Source organism: Pelobates fuscus, chromosome 2 (assembly GCF_036172605.1).
Source record: "Pelobates fuscus isolate aPelFus1 chromosome 2, aPelFus1.pri, whole genome shotgun sequence".
Classification (NCBI taxonomy): Eukaryota; Metazoa; Chordata; class Amphibia; order Anura; family Pelobatidae; genus Pelobates; species Pelobates fuscus.
Window position 1 is genome coordinate 35,634,974 of NC_086318.1, and position 23,324 is coordinate 35,658,297.

Genomic DNA, 23,324 nt, shown 5'->3' on the forward strand with positions numbered 1-23,324 from the left:
GCCCTCTTGAATATATTGGTTAGAAAATTCTCTAAATATACATGCAAAATCAATGAATAATAAAAATAGAAATAAAGGGTTTTGTAAACCACAGGCTTTGCAGCTTCTGCAATTAGTTCTGTCCAGAAAGGAACTTAGCCAATCACGTTGCTCTCTAAACTTTACTTAGAAGTATTGCTCTTATTCCACAATGCACAACAATTCTCTATGGGCCCAACAAATAATACTAGGAGGTTTATATTCATATGGCAGCCTTGTATCACATAGGTCCGTAATATTGTAATATTGGTGCGAAAATATAAATATTATATGTTTGTTGAAAGTATGTGCAAAGAATGTGATGAATAGGCCATATCTTGGATCATCGAGATATACATAGAAGAGAACAGTCATCCCTCACATTTCACTAACGATGCTAATAGAAAATGTACACTCAAAACCAAATAAAAATAAAACATAGGGTGAAGCGTACAGATTTGGGAATGTCTATGTTTCAATACATATGCAGAATTTAGAAAGATGTATTGAGGCCTTTCTTTTATATGGTGTGATTTTTCCCTGGGAGAAATAGCAGGGCATCACCCAAGTTATTATTCCTGATATGTGTAGTATGAATTGCAGACTTCCTCGGTTTCAGGTATATAGAATTGTGTAAATAGCTAACTAAACAGAACAACACTTATACAGAAGTAGGAGAAGGCTGAAAAAACTGAGCTTGCAGTTGAAGTACAGGCAGTCCAAATTTAAAATATATATAACACTGGGTTTTAATTTTAGAGGGGAGCTGATGACATAGATTCCACCTCTATTTAAAATTTCAAAAATACTTATCTATGAGAACCCACACAGGGAACATCAAATATACACAGCATCTTCCTCCAAGATAAATTCAATTGCAGTACCTTTATTTATTTTTCCATTTTTAAAAATATATAAGCTGTAGATAAAGGGGGAAAAGCTGGAGATCATGGGGAGGACCATCACAGTGGGAGTTCTTGACCACTGTTTTAAGCTTTATGTTCATTTAGCTTTTTTTTCCTTTAATTTTGTGTAGCATGCTAGCTATTTTTTATATGTGCCTGCCTTTAATGAGCAGCCGCACCACCTATTTCTCACTTTATACACATTATAAAACAAAAAATAATTTGTTAACTATGTTTTCAGCGTATGCAGATAAGCTCTTGGTATTGCGCACATCTTATATGGGAAAGGAGGTGTCAGAATTCCAACTGTAGGGGTGAGATCAACATCAGTAATGCCAGGAGGTAGACAAAAGTGAAAGTTTTGTAGAAGACTTGTAAAAAACATAAAGAGCTCCATTCGTGCCAGAGTTTCACCGACGCAAACTCTGCGACCTGCAATCCATAAAAAAAAAAAAAAAAAAAAAACACAATGAAAGATAAGCACAATATATACATACAACAACATAAGGAGCTAATTCTCAATTCTATATAGGCTGTAGAAAATAGAAAATAAGATTTGCATTTGTACCAAACACCAAATGTATTCTAGATTTTAACTAGATTTTGACCAGAGACAGTCAAATCAGATAAATAAATAAATTCAAATGCTATTTGGTAAAAAAAAAACCTTGGTACTATTATTGTTACATAACATGCTGACTGGTCAGTTCTTGTAAGACAGCCATCACAAAGAAAATGTAAAAAGTCTGTGGGGGGTCAGTCCTTCCTTATGCCCCCATCCAACCAACATGCTGAGGATGGGGGCTCCAAGTAGTCCACTCTCCTTTCCTTTGAGTCCCTTTAATAAATCAACCTCTCAGAGGTCTCCATAGCAACTACGAACTACTAAATTTTCCCCACCTACCATTTCTTACTGACAATAGTGAGATGAGAAGCCAATAAGTCTGAAATACCTGTAAAAAATTATATTTTTTTCTGTCCCCAAAAAGACCAAATAAAAGACACAAAACAATAACTGTCACAAATTTAGTCTATAATAGTCAAACTACGTTTTTCAAAATGGTTGACTGTTTATTGTAGATCTACAAAATATAAACTTTTGTGAATATTAAATAAAATGAGCATTAAGTAATTATCAGAATTGTATACGTGGTTAAGCTTTGATTATTAGAAACTTTCATCATTAATTGAAAACTTCCCTAAGCTTTTACATACCTGCAGAAAATGCCATTAAAGCGTCCTTCTTTACAAAGTTCCCATGTGCATCCAGAAAATGATTCGGATTAAACTTTTCTGGTTCGGCAAACTGAGTCTTATCAAGAAGAACTGAGTACAGTAATGGGACAATAGTAATTCCCTAGAGAATGTAATGTCAATATTAATGTTATGTACAAGTAGTTGGCATCATTTTTTAGTACTTAAACATCATAGGTGGGGGAGGAGCGTGGGCGGAGCCGAGGGACATCGTTGCTGGTTTCAGGTAAGTGATTGAAAGGTTTTTAACCCCTTTAGCGTAAAATGGATTGTAATGGAGGTGGGGCACTACAGGAACTACAGGAACCTATAGTGCCAGGAAAACGAGTTTATTTTCCTGGCACTATAGAATCCCTTTAAGGTCAAAATAGCTGAACTGGAAACATTCTATGAGTCAGTTATGTTTTCAGTTTGCCTACTTAAAGGACCACTCTAGGCACCCAGACCACTTCAGCTTAATGAAGTGGTCTGGGTGCCAGGTCCTTCTAGGGTTAACCCATTTTTTCATAAACATAGCAGTTTCAGAGAAACTGCTATGTTTATCAATTAGTTAAGCCTTCCCCTATTTCCTCTAGTGGCTGTCTTATTGACAGCCGCTAGAAGTGCTTGCGTGATTCTCACTGTGAAAATCACAGTGAGAGCACGCAAGCGTCCATAGGAAAGCATTATGAATGCTTTCCTATGTGACCGGCTGAATGCGCGCGCAGCTCTTGCCGCGCGTGCGCATTCAGCAGACGGGGAGGAGAAGAGGAGGATCGGAGGAGGAGAGCTCTCCGCCCACCGCTGGAAAAAGGTACGTTTTAAACACTTTCCCCTTTCCAGAGCCGGGCGGGAGGGGGACCCTGAGGGTGGGGGCACCCTCAGGGCACTCTAGTGCCAGGAAAACGAGTATGTTTTCCTGGCACTAGAGTGGTCCTTTAAATTTAAAAATTCCCTTTGAACTCTCACTTTAGATAATTGCCCCATAAATCTCTACAAACATAAATACAAAATATATAATTAGATAAAGAAAAAACATACTTTTGGGATAAAATATCCTTTAAAGTTCACATCTTTCGTAGTTTTATGGGGCAAATTCATAGGCACAATATTGGCAAATCTTTGGATTTCATGTATAACTGCATTGGTATATGGCATTTGCAAACGGTGGTCATATCTTGGTTTTGTGGATCCTATCACCCGTGAAATCTCATCTTGGACTTTTTCTGTGGGCAGTAAGATTACAGATAATTGTTAATGGCAATTTACAATACATTTTAAATCTATAATGATTTCCACATTGTTTAATAAATTCAAACTATTTACGCTATCAATTCACCTTGCTGCTTTCAGCTAAAATCTCTAATGAGACAGAAATGGGTATTTTTGTGAACCCCTAAACACGTTTTAACCCTTAATAGGCAGCACCGTAACATGGCTGTGTAACACAAGAGCAAATACAAACACAAGATTATGCCCTGTGCTCAAACTCCCACTACTCCTGGGGCGGCAGAAATAGTTACAGTTTTCATAAGTCAAAATATATAGTACAGAAGCAAAAATGTTACCTGTGCACTATCCCAAATCCCTATACATTTTTAAATAACAGGAGTTTTTTTTTAATTCTTTATTTTTGTCTCACTTTACTTGTGAGCATGCAAGCATGAGTAACATAGTTAAAGACAAAATATTGGCATACAAACTTTATACAGGGACAGTAAGCAAAGAGAGAATTTTTTTTGTGCACAGACAGATTTACATAGAATGAAACCGTATCAGTAGGGTGTACAGGTTAGTTACTAACCCGTGGCTAAAAGACCCCCTCCTACGCTATTGTTGTCACTATGTGTGGTGTGGCTCTTAGATTGTGAGGTTGGGGATGGGAGAGATATACCTTCTATTTTACATCTAAATCGACGTGTCATATGAGGCTTTATAAGCTAGCAACGGAAACAAGAGCTGCTTTTTTTTTCCCATAAAAATTGAAAAATAATGTACTACTGGAACTTCACATAGTAAAAGAAATTACAAACTGCCTTCCGGGCTCTTTGCCACTGGCAGTGGATTGTAGGATCCCAGATCGGAGGTGAAATCCTCAGAGGAGTATGAGGATACGTCGTCCTGCAACACCATGTTGGGCTATGCGGCCTGTATGCGGCCTGTTGTGAGTCCCTGAAGAGATTGATGATATCCCGGCTATTGGGTGTTTTATACACCCTTGGTTCTTTGGTTTTGTGGCCCATGGTAGTGAGTATCAGTCAGGGGATGAGGTCCCACCTTGTCCCATTTAGGAATTAAGTATACATCAGGAGTTTTTCCTTAATAGATAACGGAGCTCGGGGATCGTGCGTCCGTTCTGGTCCATTGCTAGCTCCGCCCTAACAGGAGGTTTTTAGTACCTCTCCAATGGCTATTGAAGTGCAAGCTCACCTGCCCTGTTTTACAAGTCAAAACTCTTAAGAGGGTCCTACACTAACAATTCACTTGCTTCCATCTAAAATGCAATAAATCTTAAGGCTTCTGTAGCCATAGCGGCCGCCCAGAAGTAGTGGGAATTAATTTTGTGTGTTTGTATTTGCTTTTGTATTTAACAGCCATGTTACAGTGCTGCTGCCGAGTGTAGAACTCAACTAAGAAGTTTGCCTTCACCTGTCAGGTGAGCTTGCGCTTTAATGTTCATTGCAGTGGTGCTAATAACCTCCCGTTATTTAAATGTGCATAGGCATTTGGGGAAGTGCATAGGTAACTTTTTTTGCTTTTAATTTATGACATTGAATTTGAGATCAAGCTTTGGTTTCATTCTGTTAGAAAAGGAGATACAGTTTTAAAATACACAGCATGTGAAAGGTCTTGGAGGAGTACTGGAGTGAAAAATTAAAAGACTGATAGGTGCATTTTTGTATCTTTTTGATATTGTTAAAAGTGTTTTTCTGAAAACAATTGCATGGATGAAAGGCATCCGAACTTAACGTTCCATGGACAAACCCCGAATCACCCATAGCAAAAATCATTTTCTGATGAATCGATTTAAATTAACCATAATTCTTCATTGTGCATGTTTAATAAAAACATTGTATGATTGCAAATGTTGTGATGTAAAGAGTACCCTACACCCATTTTCAGCCCTTAGAATGACTTATAACTGCAGTAATTTGTAAAAAAATGTTACAGCTGTAAACCCCCCCAGCTTAGACACAGCTAAGGAGTTTTCTCTATTTTATTCATATTCAGCTTATGGTGTCAGGACACAATCAGAGAGATAATAGCCAATGGTTTTCCAGCTGCAGAACTCTGAAAATAATAAAAGCAAAATAAATAATAATAGCAAAGTATATAACCAGGAAAGGTACAGTCATATTACTCTGCTTTCCAAGTACATTACGGGGATGTTATTTTTGTACAACATTCAGAGGGCGTTATTATTTATAGTTACCCAATTTAATGGTACTCATTTTATCTTCCTAGAAAGGATGAATAGCTGAGTCATCCCTGCCAGGGTGTCAACCTGCGACCCCCAAAGGTTGAACAGATTCTACATTAGTTCACTGTGCTATCTCACCAGCCTTTTTTACATATGTTTTAATGCATAATCTTTATAGTTCTTTAAAAATAGGATTATTTTTGACAATAGTTCCCTTGAAGTATAGTATAATACTCGTCATAGTAGTAAAAAAAAACACACAAAAATTTGGCCAACATTTTTCTAGCTATTGTTTGGTGAATCGATTGCTGTATTGTCATTCATTAAAATGTATATTTAAATATTTTGTGAGCTTTTACCTTGAATGTCTGGGTGCTTAAGCATTAGAAGAAGACCCCAGCGTAGGGTCGTGGCTGTTGTGTCTATCCCACCAGCAAAAATGTTTCTTATAAGACCCATCAAATTTGCATTATGAAAATATGTTTTAGGGTTATTTTCCTCCTGCAAAGTAATGAGGCAAAAAAGTCTCGTTAGTATTGTTAGTATACTTTGTTTTACATTCACCAAAATAATTAGTTCATTAACCCTTTAAGCTGCAATGTGTTTGTGACCAAGGTTTTTTGGCACTTTTGCCATGTGTTCATTCTATCTCAATTTCCCTTTTCTGTTTAAATCAGCCACAACATTATTTGCATAAGTTGCATGGATAGGATTTGTTGTTCCAGTACTTCCCACAGATTGATGAGAAATTGGCCAGATGAGTAATGTCCCGAAATCTGTGGGAACAGATAAGGGGTTAACCCTGAGAAAATTAGTAACAAGAGAAAAGGTGGAAATCTGTTGGGGCTCGACATGTGTTACTATCTAGTTACTATCTAGTTTTGTCTCCTGTGTTCCCTGGCACCTTTACTTTGTGGGCGGACATTTACCACGGGCTAAACTATATAGCCACTCAGGTACCTTCGGAACTTATATGGCTGACAGCTGCCTTTGCACAATAGACAGACTAGACACCGATCAGCGTACTATTAGCAAATTAATTAAAATTTGCATTATCCGATTTTTAACAACTGCTTCATTCTTAGCATCATGAGTATTAGTACTCCTTGTTCTCTTATTGCCTTTCCTGTACAAGGTGCCCTCGAAGGCACCATTCCAACTACTTTATTTTTCATTATCTTTATCTTTATTTAGCCAAGAGTTTTCAGATCACGGACTTAGACTATTAGGCATGTGCTGAACATTATTACACTCTGTGCTTTCAGTCCTACGATCGAGTAGATCAGCACATGACCGTCTGATATACTTATAATTGTACATGTTTTACTTTTGTACATACAATACTAATACAATCACTATCAGGCTGTGTGACTAGTGTTTTTGACTTTAATGCCGGTTAAGGCATTAGGATGTCGGTATGGTTCCCCATTAGCGACATCAGAAATACGCCTGTTATCGAGAGACCGTAGAACAAAGTATATGTACAGGATATTCATTTGATATCATGATTTTAGACTGAGTTTGCATTAACTATGCTTCAAAGGAAGAACCCCCTTTCAGCTGGACTGTGTAGATACTTTGCATTGTATCGGATTTATCTTTGACATACCGATACAAACTTTACCTACCGACATTGCACAGTTAACTTAGTGGGGATCTTTCTGACAAGCTCACTAAAGTTACATTGTTGGGACTTTTTGTATGTATGTATTATACACACCGTTCTCAGATACGGGTATATATCGCTACGGCGATGTGCATGAACTCAGTCAATTGTTAATTGTTTAGACTTATTTGTGAAATCTCACCGGAGCAATCAAGGTTTGTCCCATCAAGACAACCAGGAGACAATACTCGCCATTTTCTAAACTTAATCACTTGGGGACAAACTAACAACCAAAGGGGCATATTATTAGCCCTTGACGCTGAGAAAGTGTTTGATCGACTAAATTGGTCCTATATGCAAGAAGTATTGATAAGAATGGGGTTTCCTACAGCCTTTTTGAGTAATTTAATGGCCCTTTACTCTAAGCCAAAATATATAATTCTGGTTTTCTGTCCAGATCATTTCAAATAAGAAATGGATCCAAGCAAGGCTGCCCACTATCACCATTGATTTTTTATCCTGTGTATGGAACACCTAATAACATATATTAAAGCCCAGGAAGCTATTAAAGGTGTAACTACGCCAATAGGGGAAGAACAACTTGCTCTATTTGCGGATGATGTCCTTTTATTCTTATCAGACCCTGAATCATTAATTCCACAGCTACTGACCACGCTTGAAAGATTTGGTCAAATATCATACTACAAAAATAACTCTAAAAAATCACAGGCATTGGTTTTAGGACTTCCAACATACATCACACGGCGATTAAAAGCGATATACCCATTTGACTGGTGGAAAACATCCATCTCTTATTTAGGTATCAAACTCCCCGCAACACATAAGTTGATAATAAAAGAAAATCACCTACCACTAATACATAAACTGGACCATCAACTTAAAACATGGGAGAATAAAGAAATATATTGGTTAGGCCGTATACAAACAATAAAAATGATGATTTTGCCACACATTCTTTATCTTTTTCGCACATTGCCAATTACTATTCCAAACACTATACTTCGGAAGTTCCAGATTAATGCATATATATGGAAAAGGAAACCACCAAGAATTGCGAAAGACCAACTTTGGCTTTCATTTGTTAAAGGTGGTTTAGGTGTTCCAAATGTAAATATTTATTATAAGGCTACTATACTTGCCCAAGGTCTCCCGACTCTAGAAAGGGCTTCTTTTCCGCTATGGCTATCACTAGAAAGCTCTCAGTTCCCACAAGGTTCACTAACTTCCACTCCATGGTCGGGGATTAAAGTTTGTAATAAGGCAACAGACTTGCTCCCACCTACAAAAATTATTTTGCATATATGGAGAGAGTCCATTTCTAAACTCTCATTGGGACAAGACTTATTATTTGTAGCACCCTTGCAGACTCTGTCTGCTTTTACTTCAGACTTGCAGCTGGATTACTGGATACAGCTAGGGGTATTATGCCATATACAGTCACTATATAATGATTCAGGCATTAAATCATTTCCCGATTTGGTTAAAGAATACTCTCTACCACCTAGTGAAATATTCACATACCTACGAATTAGGAACATTTTACAAACAAATAAAATCAAAAAAATCCAGCGATTAACACCGTTTACCCTAAAATGCACAGGGAGAATGCCTAATACTAAAGCTCTGTCCTTTTGTTACAATACTCTTTTAACAAAATGGGAACCTAAGAAACAGGAATATGCTCTAAAATGGGAAAGAGATTTGAAGGCACCATTTCCAATAGCAAGTTGGTTTCAGGCACTAAGGATAACTAAAGGGGTTTCCAGTAGTTTTAATCACTGGAAAGCTTATTGCTAAATTATTATGCGATGATACTGGGTGCCAGCTAAATTAGCACATATTTTCCCGGGGACGAGCAACTTATGTTGGCCATGTTTAAAACATAAGGGGTCTTTACTACATATTTTCTGGTTGTGCCTTTGTATTATTAACCCCTTAAGTCCGGAGGACGTAATATTACGCCCTGCAGGAACCGTCTCTAAACGCCGGCGGGCGTAATATTACGTCCTCGCCATAATGGCCGCCCACGTGGCCGGCGCTAATCGCCCGCTGCAGATCGCGGTCGGGGGGGATGCCTGGCCCCCCAGGCAACCCCCCCTGTGGCCGGTGACCGCGATCTGCAGTCTCTGATCGCAGTGACAGGCTGTCACTGCGACCAGTATTCAGCATGTGTCAGCCGATTTCAAATCGGCTGACACATGCGGCCGGCGGCGTTCCCCTTCTGCAGATCGCGGTCGGGGGACTTACCTGGCCCCCCAGGCAGTCCCCCTGGGGTCAGTGACCGCGATCTGCGAAGTCTGAGATCGCAGTGACAGGCTGTCACTGCGATCTCAGAGCTCTCTGATCGCAGTGACAGCCTGTCACTGCGATCAGTGTTACATGTGTCAGCCTATTGGCTGACACATGTAACTGGCACAGTGATCCCCCTGCAGATTGGAAGGGGGGAGTGCTTGTACCACCCATGCACTCCCCCCTGTGGTCAATTACTCAATCTGCAGGAGGTGATCACAGTGACAGGCAGTCACTGTGATCACTGATCCTGTGTCAGCCAGTGATGTGAAATCACTGGCTGATACTGTCATTGCCCCCCTGTCCTAAAATAAAATAAAATAAAATATTAGTTAAAAAAAATTACAGTTACAAATAAGATATACTTAGATCATATATATTATATATATATGATCTAAGTATATATATATATACACATACACACACACACATTTACACATACACGACGTGTATTTAATTATTAATATATATATATATATATATATATATTAATATCAAATTACACGTAGACTGATACTGATCAAATATATATAAAATTATTGTTATATATATATTTATATATAATATAAAAAAATATGTAAATACGTAAAAAAATAAAATTTAAAAAATATTTAAAAATAAATAATTAAAAAATATATAGATGTGTTATTTCGTTCTAACTGTATTGTGATATTAATATATATATATATTTATATCAAAATACACGTAGAACAAAATTATATATATATCATAATATATATATCTATATATATAAATATATACGTATATATCACTATATATATACCTATATATAAATAAAAATATTAAAAAAAAATTATATATATATATATACACATATGTATATATATACATATATTAATTCTACACATATATTTATGTAATAATTTTACATAATTAGGTATCCTAATTAATTACAATTAGCGGGACCTGCCTGACAACCCATGCCGAAAGTATAGGGAATTTAATTTGCTAGCACTATATTTAACCCTATAACTTTCCAAGACACCATAAAACCTGTACATGGGGGGTACTGTTTTACTCGGGAGACTTTACTGAACACAGATATTAGTGTTTCAAAACAGTAAAATGTATTACAACGATGATATCGCCAGTAAAAGTGAAGTTTTCTGCTTTTTTCACGCACAAACAGCACTTACACGGACGATATTATTGCTGCAATACTTTTTACTGTTTTGAAATACAAATATTTGTGTTGAGCGAAGTCTCCTGAGTACAACAGTACCCCACATGTACAGGTTTTATGGTGTTTTCAAAAGTTACAGCGTCAAATATAAGGCTTGTGTTTCATTTTTTTCACATTAAAATTCGCCAGATTGCTTACGTTGCCTTTGTGACCCTATGGTAGCCCAAGAATGAAAATTACCCCTATGATGGCATACCATTTGCAATAGTAGACAACCCAAGGTATTGCAAATGGGGTTTGTCCAGACATTTTTAGTAGCCACTTAGTCACAAACACTGGCCAAAATTGGCGTTTTTTGCATTTTTCACACACAAACAAATACTAACGCTAACTTTGGCCAGTGTTTGTGACCAAATGGCTACTAAAAAAGACTGGACATACCCCATTTGCAATACCTTGGGTTGTCTACTATTGCAAATGGTATGCCATTATGGGTGTAAATTTAATTCCTGGGCTACTATACAGTCTCAAAGGCAACTTAACCAATCTGGCGAATTTCAATTTCAAATGTAACGTGCTATATTTGACCCTGTAACTTCCCAAAACACCATAAAACCTGTACATAGGGGGTACTGTTTTACACGTGAGACATCGCTGAATACAAATATGTGTATTGTATTGCAGTAAAAGCAAACAGTATTTTGACATCCACAGTTAAAATGTCACATAGAACAAAAAAAATTAAAAAAATATTTTTTTCTCCCATTTTTTTATAAATTTTTTATATTAAATTATGTTCAATACCTAAATATTTGATGTTAAATGAAAGCCCTGTTTCCCCTGAATAAAATGATATATAATAAGGGGGGGGTGCATTTAATATGAAAGAGGTGAATTACGGTTGGACAGACATATAGCGTAAATGCCAGGTTTTGTTTACGTTTTGTTCTGTTCACAACTTGTACATTTGGCTGCGGTGTTAAGGGGTTAAACTATGGGAAGAGATTGACAATTTTTTTTAGGGTAGCACTGAAGGTTAATATCCCATTTAGACCAGAGTGCTTTTTTCTACATATATATTCCCCACACAGCTCTGGGAAGAAAAAATTATGATTATCCATTGCTTAACAGCAACAAAGATCTTGTGTAGATTTGATTCTTTTAGCTTTTATGAAAAAATGGCAAGCCGAGTAAAGGGTAGAGAAGAATTATATAAACAAAGTTGGCATCAGTGGTTGGAGATAAGAGATCAATATGCATTAATGTTAAATAATGTCAAATAGACCCTCTTCCTTTTTTTTTTTTTTCTTTCCGGGGATTGCATTATATTTAAAGGGACACTATAGTCACCTGAACAACTACAGCTTAATGTATTTGTTCAGGTGAGATCTATAGCTCCCTGCAGGCAATCTAATGTAAACACTGTATTTTCAGAGAAAATACAGTGTTTACATTGATTGATAGGAATAACTCCAGTGGCGTCACTCAGACGGCCACTAGAGGCACTTCCTATCATGCAGGGCCCTAAAAAGGCACTGTACACGTCAGACGTTTGAAAATACGTCTGACGTTTGCAGGAGAGAGAAGGCACTGTGTGCGCGCCTTCTCTCTCCAGCCTGTCAGCAGAGGAGGGTGGCGGGCAAAGACCGCGAGCTGAGCTGTCAGTCAGCTCAGCTCGCGGCCGCTCACACCGCGCACATACGCGGTAGTGCGCTGAGGACTTCAGAGGGCGGCATGAATGCCACCCTCTGAAGTCTGTGCGCATGTGTGGCGAAGCCGCGCATGCGCACAAGGGAGCAATGGCGCTTCCAAATGGAAGCGTCTGATTGCTCCCTGCTCGCACCCGCCTATTTCGTCATTTTGACGAAATAGGGGGCGCGGCTTCACGAGGCTCCCGGCGCTGGAACCAGGTGAGTAAATAGGGGCTGCCTGGAGAGTCCCTTTAAGAAGAAAGGGAAAAAGGAGAAAAGGACAACAATACAGTAAGATGTTGTTATTACTATTGTATATGGGCTGTGTTAAATGTTATGCATGTTTCCCACTCCCCCCCTGTTTTTTTCTTTCTGTATCCCAGTTTGATGCTTCATGGTCATATTTATAATGACCGATGTTATCCACACAAAATCTAAATAAAAACAAGACATTTAAAAAAAAAAAAAGAATTATCTACCTGAAAAAGTGCTTTCACATCTGTACAGATGTTTAAACATCAACTGGATGAATACTTGTAAAAACATAATATTTAGGAATATGATTTTTTTTTTTTTATATGTGCGTTAACAGTTTTTTTTATTCAAGGAAAGATCTGACTGCCATTCTGGGGTTGAGAAGGCATTTTTAATAGTTCAAATGCAAAATTAGAAAAAGCTTTACAATTTTTTTTTTTGCCTTCCTTTGGATAAACAGCAAAAACAGTTGTGAGAAAGGCTGAAACTTTATGGACACGTCTCTTTTCGGCCTATATAACAATGTAAAAGTCACTCAGATCTTTCCGCTTGCCATTTTTTCTGCTATTAACACATGAAATTCAAAAACTGACTGTTCACTTGCAGTCTAATATATCCTTGACAGGTGTCATTGTAATGATTTAATCAACGCTATTTATTTCAGTGGTTTTTAATATTGTGGCAGCTGATCAGTGTGTGTTTACGTGTGCATGTGTGTATGTGTATATATGTTACAGTTAAAGTGCAGAAATCAGTTAATGTGCACATTATCTAGTTAATCTGCAGATTAACTAGGGCGATAAGTTAAAGTGCAGAAAATTATTTTGTTTCTCAAATATTTCTCACATTACCTAGGCAATCTGCACATTTCCTACTAGGCACTCGTTAAAGTGCAAAAAAATAATCCTGTCCTCCATCTCTCTGAGGGGCTCACAGCTCTGGAGGACACCATGGTGTGCACAGGTTGCTGTACTGTTCTTGTCTGGACCACATATTCACATACCTCTTCAAACAGTTATCCCGAACTGGTAAGAAACGAGGAGCCCCCACCACCACAAGAGAGCAGGCGCTTCCGGCACATTATGCAGCAACACCCTGAAATGATCCCAGCAGATGCTCTCCACTGTTCTCAATATCATCATATATTTGAAGACTGTCGGAATCAGTGGTCCATGAGCAGACTTCTCCTTGGTCTCATTCTCCTCAATGAGAGAAGTATTTCTCGGACTTACAGAGCAGCATTGTTAGTAGCCAGACCCCCTCTGAGAAGCAACAAGCCATGCGTCTTTGCTTTGAGAATTTGATGGTGGAGGGCATTGAAAGGAACTTGCTCACAAAAAGAATTGAGACAGGTTCATACAGAATCTTTCTGCATTCAGACGAGAAGTGAACGACTCTGCAGAGACTGCACTGAAAAGGTGAAACAGGTTCTGCAAGGATGTTTTTGTAATAAATAATTTCCTCTTTTATCGAGGGAAAGAAACAAACTTTTGCACTGAAAGGGTGAAACAGGTTCTGCAAAGACATTTTTTTGTAATAAAGAATTCCTCTTTTTACCGAGGGAAAGAAACAAACATTTTGCACTTTAGACGGAAGCAATTAATGTGCACATTACCTAGGTAAAGTGCGGAAAACTCTTGATTCCGCACTTTAACTGAGCAAATCAGTTAATCTGCAGAGTAACTAGTTAATGTGCACATTAACTGATTTCTCACTTTAACTGTAACATATACACTGAACAATATTATAAGCGTAACACTTTTGTTTTTGCCCCCATTTTTCATGAGCTGAACTCAAAGATCTAAGACTTTTTTCTATGTACACAAAAGGCCTATTTCACTCAAATATTGTTCACAAATCTGTTTAAATCTGTATAAGTGAGTACTTCTCCTTTGCTGAGATAATCCATCCACCCCACAGGTGTGGCATATCAAGATACTAATTAGACAGCATGATTATTGCAAGGTCAATAAAAGGTCACTCTAAAATGTGCAGTTTTATCACACAGTACAATGCCACAGATGTCGCAAGTTTTGAGGGAGCATGCAAATGGCATGCTGACTGCAGGAATGTTCACCAGAGCTGTTGCCCATGTATTGAATGTTTATTTCTCTACCATAAAGCGTTTTAGAGAATTTGGCATTACATCCAACCAGCCTAACAACCGCAGCCCATGTGTAACCACACCAGCCCAGTACCTCCACATCCACATCTTCACCTCCAAGATTGTTTGAGACCAGCCACCTGGACAGCAACTGCAACAATCGGTTTGCATTACAAAATAATTTTTGCACAAATTTAATGGAAGCTCATCTGCATGCTTGTCGTCCTCATCGAGGGTCTCAACATGACTGCAGTTCATTGTTGTAATCGACTTGAGTGGGCAAATGCTCACATTCAATGGCATCTGGCATTTGGGAGAGGTGTTTACTTCAAGGATGAATCACAGTTTTCACTGTACAGGGCAGATGGCAGACATCATGTATGGCGTTGCGTGGGTGAGCGGTTTGCAGATGTCAACGTTGTGGATCGAGTGACCCATGGTGGCGGTGGGGTTATGGTATAGGCAGTCGTATGTTATGGACAATGATCACAGGTGCATTTTATGGATGGCATGTTGAATGCACAGAGATAACGTGACGAGATCCTGAGGCCCATTGTTGTGCCATACATGCACGACCATCACCTCATGTTGCAGCATGATAATCCCATCCTTGCATGGCCAGCATACTCACCGGACATGTCACCCATTGAGCATGTTTGGGATGCTCTGGATCGGTGTATACGACAGAGTGTTCCAGGTCCTGCCAATATCCAGCAAATTCGCACAGCCGTTGAAGAGGAGGGGACCTACATTCCACAGGACACAATCAACAACCTTATGAACTCTATGCGAAGGAGATGTGTTGCACTACGTGAGGCAAATGGTGGTCACACCAGATAATGACTGTTTTTCAGACCCCCCCCCCAATCAGAGGCGGCTCTCTAATTAGGTGACTTAGGCGGCCGCCTAAGGCCTCGAGCTGGCTTGGGCCTCACGGCCACTGGGTGGGAGGCCCCTCCAAGCAGTCTGCCCTGGGAGGAGAGCTCAAGTCTGCAAGCTTGTCATTCAATTTACCTACAGCTCCTTATAAACACACAAGGCAACTCCTATTTTGTTCACAAATGGTGTTAGTACGAGCCTAATTTTTTAGATTTGCCTAAGGCTTAGCAAAGTCTAGAGCCACCCCTGGTCTCAATACATTAAAACTGCACATTTTAGAGTGACCTTTTATTGTGGCCAGTCTAAGGCACACCTTTGCAATAATTATGCTGTCTAATCAGCATCTTGATATGCCACACCTGTGAGGTGGACAGATTATCTTGGCAAAGGTGAAGTGCTCACTAACACAGATTTAGACAAATTTGTGAACAATATTTGAGAGAAATAGGCCTTTTGTGTACATCAAAAACGTCTTAGATCTTTGAGTTCAGGTCATGAAAAATGGGTGCAAAAACAAAAGTGTTGAGTTTAGAATTTTGTTCAATGTATGTATGATATATATATATATATATATATATATATATATATATATATATATAGAGAGAGAGAGAGAGAGAGAGAGAGAGAGAGAGAGAGAGCGAGAGATCTATATATATATTGTGGCAGGGTCAGAGAGGCTTTTTATGTTAGTAATAGATTGGAGCGCTCTCTATTTCCAGCATGATGGGGTTAATTGGTGGGAGTCACCCCTTGAATGTTATCAACCAGGTGAATGTAATTAAAGGGACACTATAGTCACCTAAACAACTACAGCTTAATGTATTTGTTCAGGTGAGATCTATAGCTCCCTGCAGGCAATCTAATGTAAACACTGTATTTTCAGAGAAAATACAGTGTTTACATTGATTGATAGGAATACCTCCAGTGGCGTCACTCAGACGGCCACTAGAGGCACTTCCTATCATGCAGGGCCCTAAAAAGGCACTGTACACGTCAGACGTTTGAAAATACGTCTGACGTGTGCAGGAGAGAGAAGGCACTGTGTGCGCGCCTTCTCTCTCCAGCCTGTCAGCAGAGGAGGGTGGCGGGCAAAGACCGCGAGCTGAGCTGTCAGTCAGCTCAGCTCGCGGCCGCTCACACCGCGCACATACGCGGTAGTGCGCTGAGGACTTCCGAGGGCGGCATGAATGCCACCCTCTGAAGTCTGTGCGCATGTGTGGCGAAGCCGCGCATGCGCACAAGGGAGCAATGGCGCTTCCGAATGGAAGGGTCTGATTGCTACCTGCTCGCGCCCGCCTATTTCGTCATTTTGACGAAATAGGGGGCGCGGCTTCACGAGGCTCCCGGCGCTGGAACCAGGTGAGTAAATAGGGGCTGCCTGGAGAGTCCCTTTAAGAAGAAAGGGAAAAAGGAGAAAAGGACAACAATACAGTAAGATAGCGGTAGTGCGCTCAGGACTTCATAGGGTGGCATGAATGCCGCCCTATGAAGTACGTGCACATGTGCGGCGAAGCCGCGCATGCGCACAAGGGAGCAATGACGCTTCCAAATGGAAGCGTCTGATTGCTCCCTGCTCGCGCCCACCTATTTGGTCATTCACAAGGCTCCAGGCGCTGGAACCAGGTGAGTAAAACGGGTTGGCTGGAGAGTCCCTTTAACCAGCACTAGGGTTTTAAAAGGTTAGCCTCTGAAGACATGGGGGAATCTAACAGCTGGGAGAGAGGAGGCAGTTAAGCCTGAGACTCTGAGACTCTGAGAAAAAGGTACTGTGTGAAACCTGCTTAAAGTGCTGTATTTCATGTTGTTTAAAACTGGGAACCAGATTAGCTGGCCAGTTGGATAGTTAGTAATACTGTTGTTTAGTAAGTCTCCAAGTTGGAGTATGATTTATTTTCTTTTTGTTTTATTTTTGTGGGAAAGCACAACCTTGTATATATTGTGGAAAATGACAACAAACTGCAGTACTATTTGATCCTGACTGTTGCATTTGAAGTTTATTGTGAAGAGCCTGGTCATCCTGCCCCAAAATATATATATATATATATATATATATATATATATATATATATATATATATATATATATATATATATATATATATGTGTGTGTGTGTGTGTGTGTGTGTGTGAAAAACTTAGGGGTCACGGCCCTGAGTGCTCCTATCACAACTGGGACTGCTATTGCTTTCACTTTCCACATCTTTTCTAGCTCTTCTCTCAGTACTTAGTATTTGTCCATCTTCTCAAGTTCCATCTTCCTGATGTTATAGTCACTGGGTATTGCCACACCCACCACCACTGCAGTCTTCAGTTTCTTGTCTATCACTACTATGTCGGGTTGGTTGGCAAGTACTTTCTTGTCTGTCTGGATCTGAAAGTCCCATGGGATCTTAGCCCTGCCATTCTCAACTACCTGTCGGTGGTTTACTATATATAATTTAATATGTTCTAGTGCCAATCTTCACCTTGTATACTGATTAATCATAAAGTGCTGCTTTGATTGGGTAAATAATTCAGTGTTATTACTGCATTGTATTGCTGGTTATCACTGTAGTTTCTTAAATTAATGCTATCTAACTGTACTAATATGTAAACTGCCATTGTAGATATTTTAGGTTCACTTTCTTTGTTCAAGTTAGCACAAAATATCTTCAAGCAGAGTTTATGCACACTTTTGAGAGATTCTGGGCTGCAATAAACAATGGAATCTAAAGATCATTGTTCTGGACAGCTGCTGCAGGTTATCAGAAACTGTGTTGGTGCTTTTCCAGGAGTAGGTACAAAGGGGAGTCACAATCCTGTTTGCTTTTTGTCATTTCTTTTGTTACCTTCAAGTTTTAAACTGTATTACAATTAAGATAAATATGTTTATGGTTGTCCCTTTGGTCTATATATTGATAATGTTGTTGCACCTATTGTATTTGTTTGGGGTTGGAGTTAAAGGTCTAACTGTGTTTTTTTTATGTGTGAATTATATTTTGTTTTATAAAAAATTACACCATACCTCTTTTTGCCGTATAAGGAATGCGTCTATGAAACTCCTCTGGTCATTAACATCTAATTCCTTCAGATATTCTACAAATGTCTTTGTTATGAAATCATTTACCTCCTTTATGTTTTTTTGAATGGTTATATGACTTCCAGGAAATAATCTCAAAAAGTTGGGAAATATATTATATAGCTGAAATAGAAACAAAACAATTAAAATTGAATATTTTATAAAAATGTAGTATTCCGAAATGTCCACACTATTCAAACATTATAAGGAATGTCTTATTTATAATGGCTGTGTATGTGTGTATACATGCACACATACATACATTAGCAAGAAAAAGTAAGTGAGTCCTTTTAGTTGGTGTTCTGCGTGAATTGGTCATACAATGTCATCTCATCTTCTTTAAAGTCACAAGTATAGATAAACACAATGTGCTTAAGCTACCAACACGCAAACAATTATAATATTTCATGTCTTTATTGGAGACATCCCATTAAACATTCACAAATTTCTGGAAAAAGTAAGACTTGGACACTTGAAACAGCAACACTTGGATTTAATAGCCAACCAAGCATTTTAAAATTGATTAAGCAGATTAAAGCAGATTAAAACTGCACATGCAAACATAGCTACTTCAGCTCAGCCATATTCTTATGATTTCTGGTGTGAATAGCTCTCTTGAGGCCATTCCACAGAATCATACTTTTTTAAATCCATTCTGTAATGGATTTACCTTAAAGGATAACTATAGTGCCAGGAAAACATACTCGTTTTCCTGGCACTATAGTGCCCTGAGGGTGCCCCCACCCTCAGGGCCCCCCTCCCGCCGGGCTCTAGGGGTTGGAAGGGGTTAAATTTACCTCTTTCTCCAGTGTCGGGCGGGGAACTCTCCTCCTCCTCCATATCGCCGTCATCGGCTGAATGCACGGCAGGAGCCGCGCTCGCATTCAGCCAGTCCATAGGAAAGCATTCTCAATGCTTTCCTATGGACGCTGGCATCTTCTCACTGTGAAAATCACAGTGAGAAGCACGGAAGCGCTTCTAGCGGCTGTCAATGAGACAGCCACTAGAGGCTGGATTAACCCTGGATTAACCCTGAAACTGCTATGTTTATAGAAGAAAGGGTTAATCCTAGCTGGACCTGGCACCCAGACCACTTTATTAAGCTGAAGTCGTCTGGGTGCCTATAGTGGTCCTTTAATGTTTAGGATCATGGTCCTGCTGCATCACCAAAATACTACTTCAGCTGGTACACAGCCACCCTGATATAATCCTGTAGTATATATTGTTGAACTTTAATTACATTTTTGCCTTGCTGATGGCAAGTGGTCCAGGCCTCAAAGCAAAATATCCCCAAATGAGGATGATGTTCCATCCACAGTACTTAAATGGACACTATAGTCACCAAAACAACTTTAGATTAATGAAGCAGCATTGGTGTATAGATCCCGTGCTGTCTCTGTCATTTATTGTAAAATCCTATTGTTTATATAGTCATAGTCACACCTCTGTATGTGACTTGTACAGCCTTCCTAAACACTTTCTGTAAAGAGACATCCACTATTTAATCTTCCATCATAAACATCATCTTTAATTTAGAATTTAGCATCTCCTGTTCTGTTAATATCCTTCTAGAACCGGCAGGAGTCTCTTTTGTGTGATTAAAAATCAATTACAGAGCTGGTAAAAAATATTCTAAAGCAGGGCCGGACTGGGAAAAAAATTAGGCCCGGGCATTTTTCAATCAGAGCGGCCCCCTAAGAAGGGGGCGGGGCCAGAGAGGGTGTGTTTTGTCATCACTAATGACAAGCACACCCCCTCTCAAAGTGAGCAAGTTGGTTCAATGCGCAGAGCCGCGCTGAAGAGCTCTGGCATTAGAAAAAGGCTTGCGCTGTGTTTACTTTTAACTTGTCTCTGGTGTCTCCACAAGTGGGATACCAGAGGACAATTGGGCCAAGAAAGTGTATGGTGCATGTGTTTGGAGCCTGCTTATGAAATTGCGTGAGTGTAGAGTGTGGTGTGGTATTGTGTAAATAGGTCAATTTCATTTGTGTTTGTGGTGTAATATGTGTGGCTAGGGGCTGTAGATAGTGTGTGTATAGGGGGCATAGTGTTATAGGGGATGTAGCGAGTGTGTGCATACAGGCTGTAGTGTGTGTGTGTGTATAGGTGACGTAGTGTGTGTAGGGGTTGTAGAGAGGGTGTGTAGGAGATCTAGTGTGTAAAGGACCTAGAGTGTGTATAGGAGATTGTGTGTGTGTGTGTGTGTGTGTGTATATATAGAGGATTAAGAGTGCATATAGGGTAAGGGATCTAGCGTGTATCTGGAGCGTAATGTGTGTGGTGGTGCAGTGTGAGGGGTGCTGTAGTGTGTGTGTGTGTGTGTGTGTTTGTGTGTGTGTATATATATTTGGACGTATTGTATGTGTGAGGGGCGCAGTGTGTGTGTATTTAAGAGGGGTGCTGTGTGTGAGGGTGTTTTTATCTGCCGTCACATTCTAGGTTTCTAATTTTCTTTGTCTGTTAACTCACTGAGGGTTATTTTATATATGTGTATGTGTGTGAGCGAGGGTGCGGTCTGTCTGAGGGTGCTGTCTGTCTGAGGGTGCTGTCTGTCTGAGGGTGCTGTCTGTGAGGGTGCTGTCTGTGAGGGTGCTGTCTGTCTGAGGGTGCTGTCTGTCTGAGGGTGCTGTCTGTCTGAGGGTGCTGTCTGTCTGAGGGTGCTGTCTGTGAGTGAGGGTCCTGTGTGTGTCTGAAGGTGATGTGTGTGTCTGAAGGTGATGTGTGCTGAGTGTCTGAGGGTGCTGTGTGTCTGGGTGCGCTGTGTGTCTGGGTGCGCTGTGTGTCTGGGTGCGCTGTGTGTCTGCGTGCGCTGTGAGTGTTTGGGTGCTGTGTGTGTCTGGGGGTGCTGTGTGTGTCTGGGGGGGCTGTGTGTGTCTGGGGGGGCTGTGTGTGTCTGGGGGTGCTGTGTGTGTCTGGGGGTGCTGTGTGTGTCTGGGTGCTGTGTGTGTCTGGGGGTGCTGTGTGTGTCTGGGGGTGCTGTATGTGTTTGGGTGCTGTGTGTGTCTGGGGGGCTGTGTGTGTCTGGGGGGGCTGTGTGTGTCTGGGGGGGCTGTATGTGTTTGGGTGCTGTGTGTGTCTGGGGGGGAGCTGTGTGTGTCTGGGGGGGCTGTGTGTGTCTGGGGGGGGGCTGTGTGTGTCGGGGGGGGGCTGTGTGTGTGAGGGGGCTGTTGGTGTCTCTGGGCCGGTGAGGGAGATCTTCGATCTCCCCACCGGCCCATGGAGGCTCAGAGCAGGGCCGGCGCTCGGGTAGCTCGCTGGCCCTGCTGGGGCTGGCAGGGGAGATCCTGTGATCTCCCCTGCCGGCCTCAGCCCCACGGCCATCGCGGCCCACCGGGCATTTGCCCGGTGTGCCCGATGGCCAGTCCGGGCCTGTTCTAAAGTAGCTTAGCATCTAACTGGAAAAAAACAAACAAACATTATTTCCATCCATGCTGTGTGAGTCACAGCCAGGGGAGATATGTTTTGGCAGATAAGAACCTTTCGGCCCATCAAGTCTGCCCAATTTTTTCAAATACCCTCATTAGTTCCTGGCTTTATCTTATTGCTAGTATAGCATTATGCCTATCCCATGCATGCTTAAACGCCACTGTGTTAACCTCTACCACTTCAGCTGGAGGCCATTCCATGCATCGCCTACCCTCTCAGTAAAGTAATACTTCCTGATATTATTTTAAACCTTTGCAGGGCCGGACTGGCCTACCGGGATACCGGGAAATTTCCCGGTAGGCCGCCAGCCCTGGGGCCGCTTTGACATGTGGCTGCACTTTTTTTTCTGTTTGCTTATGCGGCCGTGCGGCCGCAGCCACAACCGCACGGCCGCAGCCACACCTGCGCCGGCCGCTGCTGCTTGCTCTGCGAGGGCACAGCTACTTCCTGTCAGCCGCCGGATGTGAGCGTCAAATGACGACATGACGTCACATCCGGCAGCTGTGCGGCGGCGGCTCTACAGAGACTGCATCGAGGCCTCTCTTCCCTGAACTGTTGCTGAAGGTAAGAATAAGGGGGCTTGGGGGACCTATTGTATTGTGTATTGTGTATTGTGTATTGGGAGGGGAGGTCAGTAATGTGTATTGGGGAGGGTGGGCAGTAATGTGTATTGGGGAGGGGGGACAGTAATGTGTATTGGGGAGGGGGGGCAGTAATGTGTATTGGGGAGGGGGGACAGTAATGTGTATTGGGGAGGGGGGACAGTAATGTGTATTGGGGAGGGGGGGCAGTAATGTGTATTGGGGAGGGGGGCAGTAATGTGTATTGGGGAGGGGGGGCAGTAATGTGTATTGGGGAGGGGGGACAGTAATGTGTATTGGGGAGGGGGGACAGTAATGTGTATTAGGGAGGGGGGGCAGTAATGTGTATTGGGGAGGGGGGACAGTAATGTGTATTGGGGAGGGGGGACAGTAATGTGTATTGGGGAGGGGGGACAGTAATGTGTATTGGGGAGGGGGGGCAGTAATGTGTATTGGGGAGGGGGGACAGTAATGTATTTGGGGAGGGGGCAGTAATGTATTTGGGGAGGGGGGCAGTAATGTGTATTGGGGAGGGGGGACAGTAATGTGTATTTGGGGAGGGGGGCAGTAATGTATTTGGGGAGGGGGGTCAGTAATGTGTATTTGGGGAGGGGGGTCAGTAATGTGTATTTGGGGAGCGGGGTCAGTAATGTGTATTTGGGGAGGGGGGTCAGTGATGTATTTGGGGAGGGGA

The 23,324-nt window shown here is 41.0% G+C and overlaps 1 protein-coding gene across 1 annotated transcript in view; it reads right to left on the reverse strand.

The window, feature by feature from the left end:
• Window positions 1–1,152: 1,152 nt before the first annotated feature.
• Window positions 1,153–23,324, reverse strand: part of LOC134586127 (cytochrome P450 2K6-like) — a 53,016-nt gene continuing 30,844 nt past the window's right edge. Inside the window, exons 5-9 of the mRNA XM_063441637.1 lie at window positions 18,570–18,746; window positions 5,937–6,078; window positions 3,198–3,382; window positions 2,139–2,280; window positions 1,153–1,355 (exon numbers count right to left, since the gene is read on the reverse strand). Coding sequence (XP_063297707.1) covers window positions 1,153–1,355; window positions 2,139–2,280; window positions 3,198–3,382; window positions 5,937–6,078; window positions 18,570–18,746 — 849 coding nt within the window. The remainder of the gene's footprint in view (window positions 1,356–2,138; window positions 2,281–3,197; window positions 3,383–5,936; window positions 6,079–18,569; window positions 18,747–23,324) is intronic.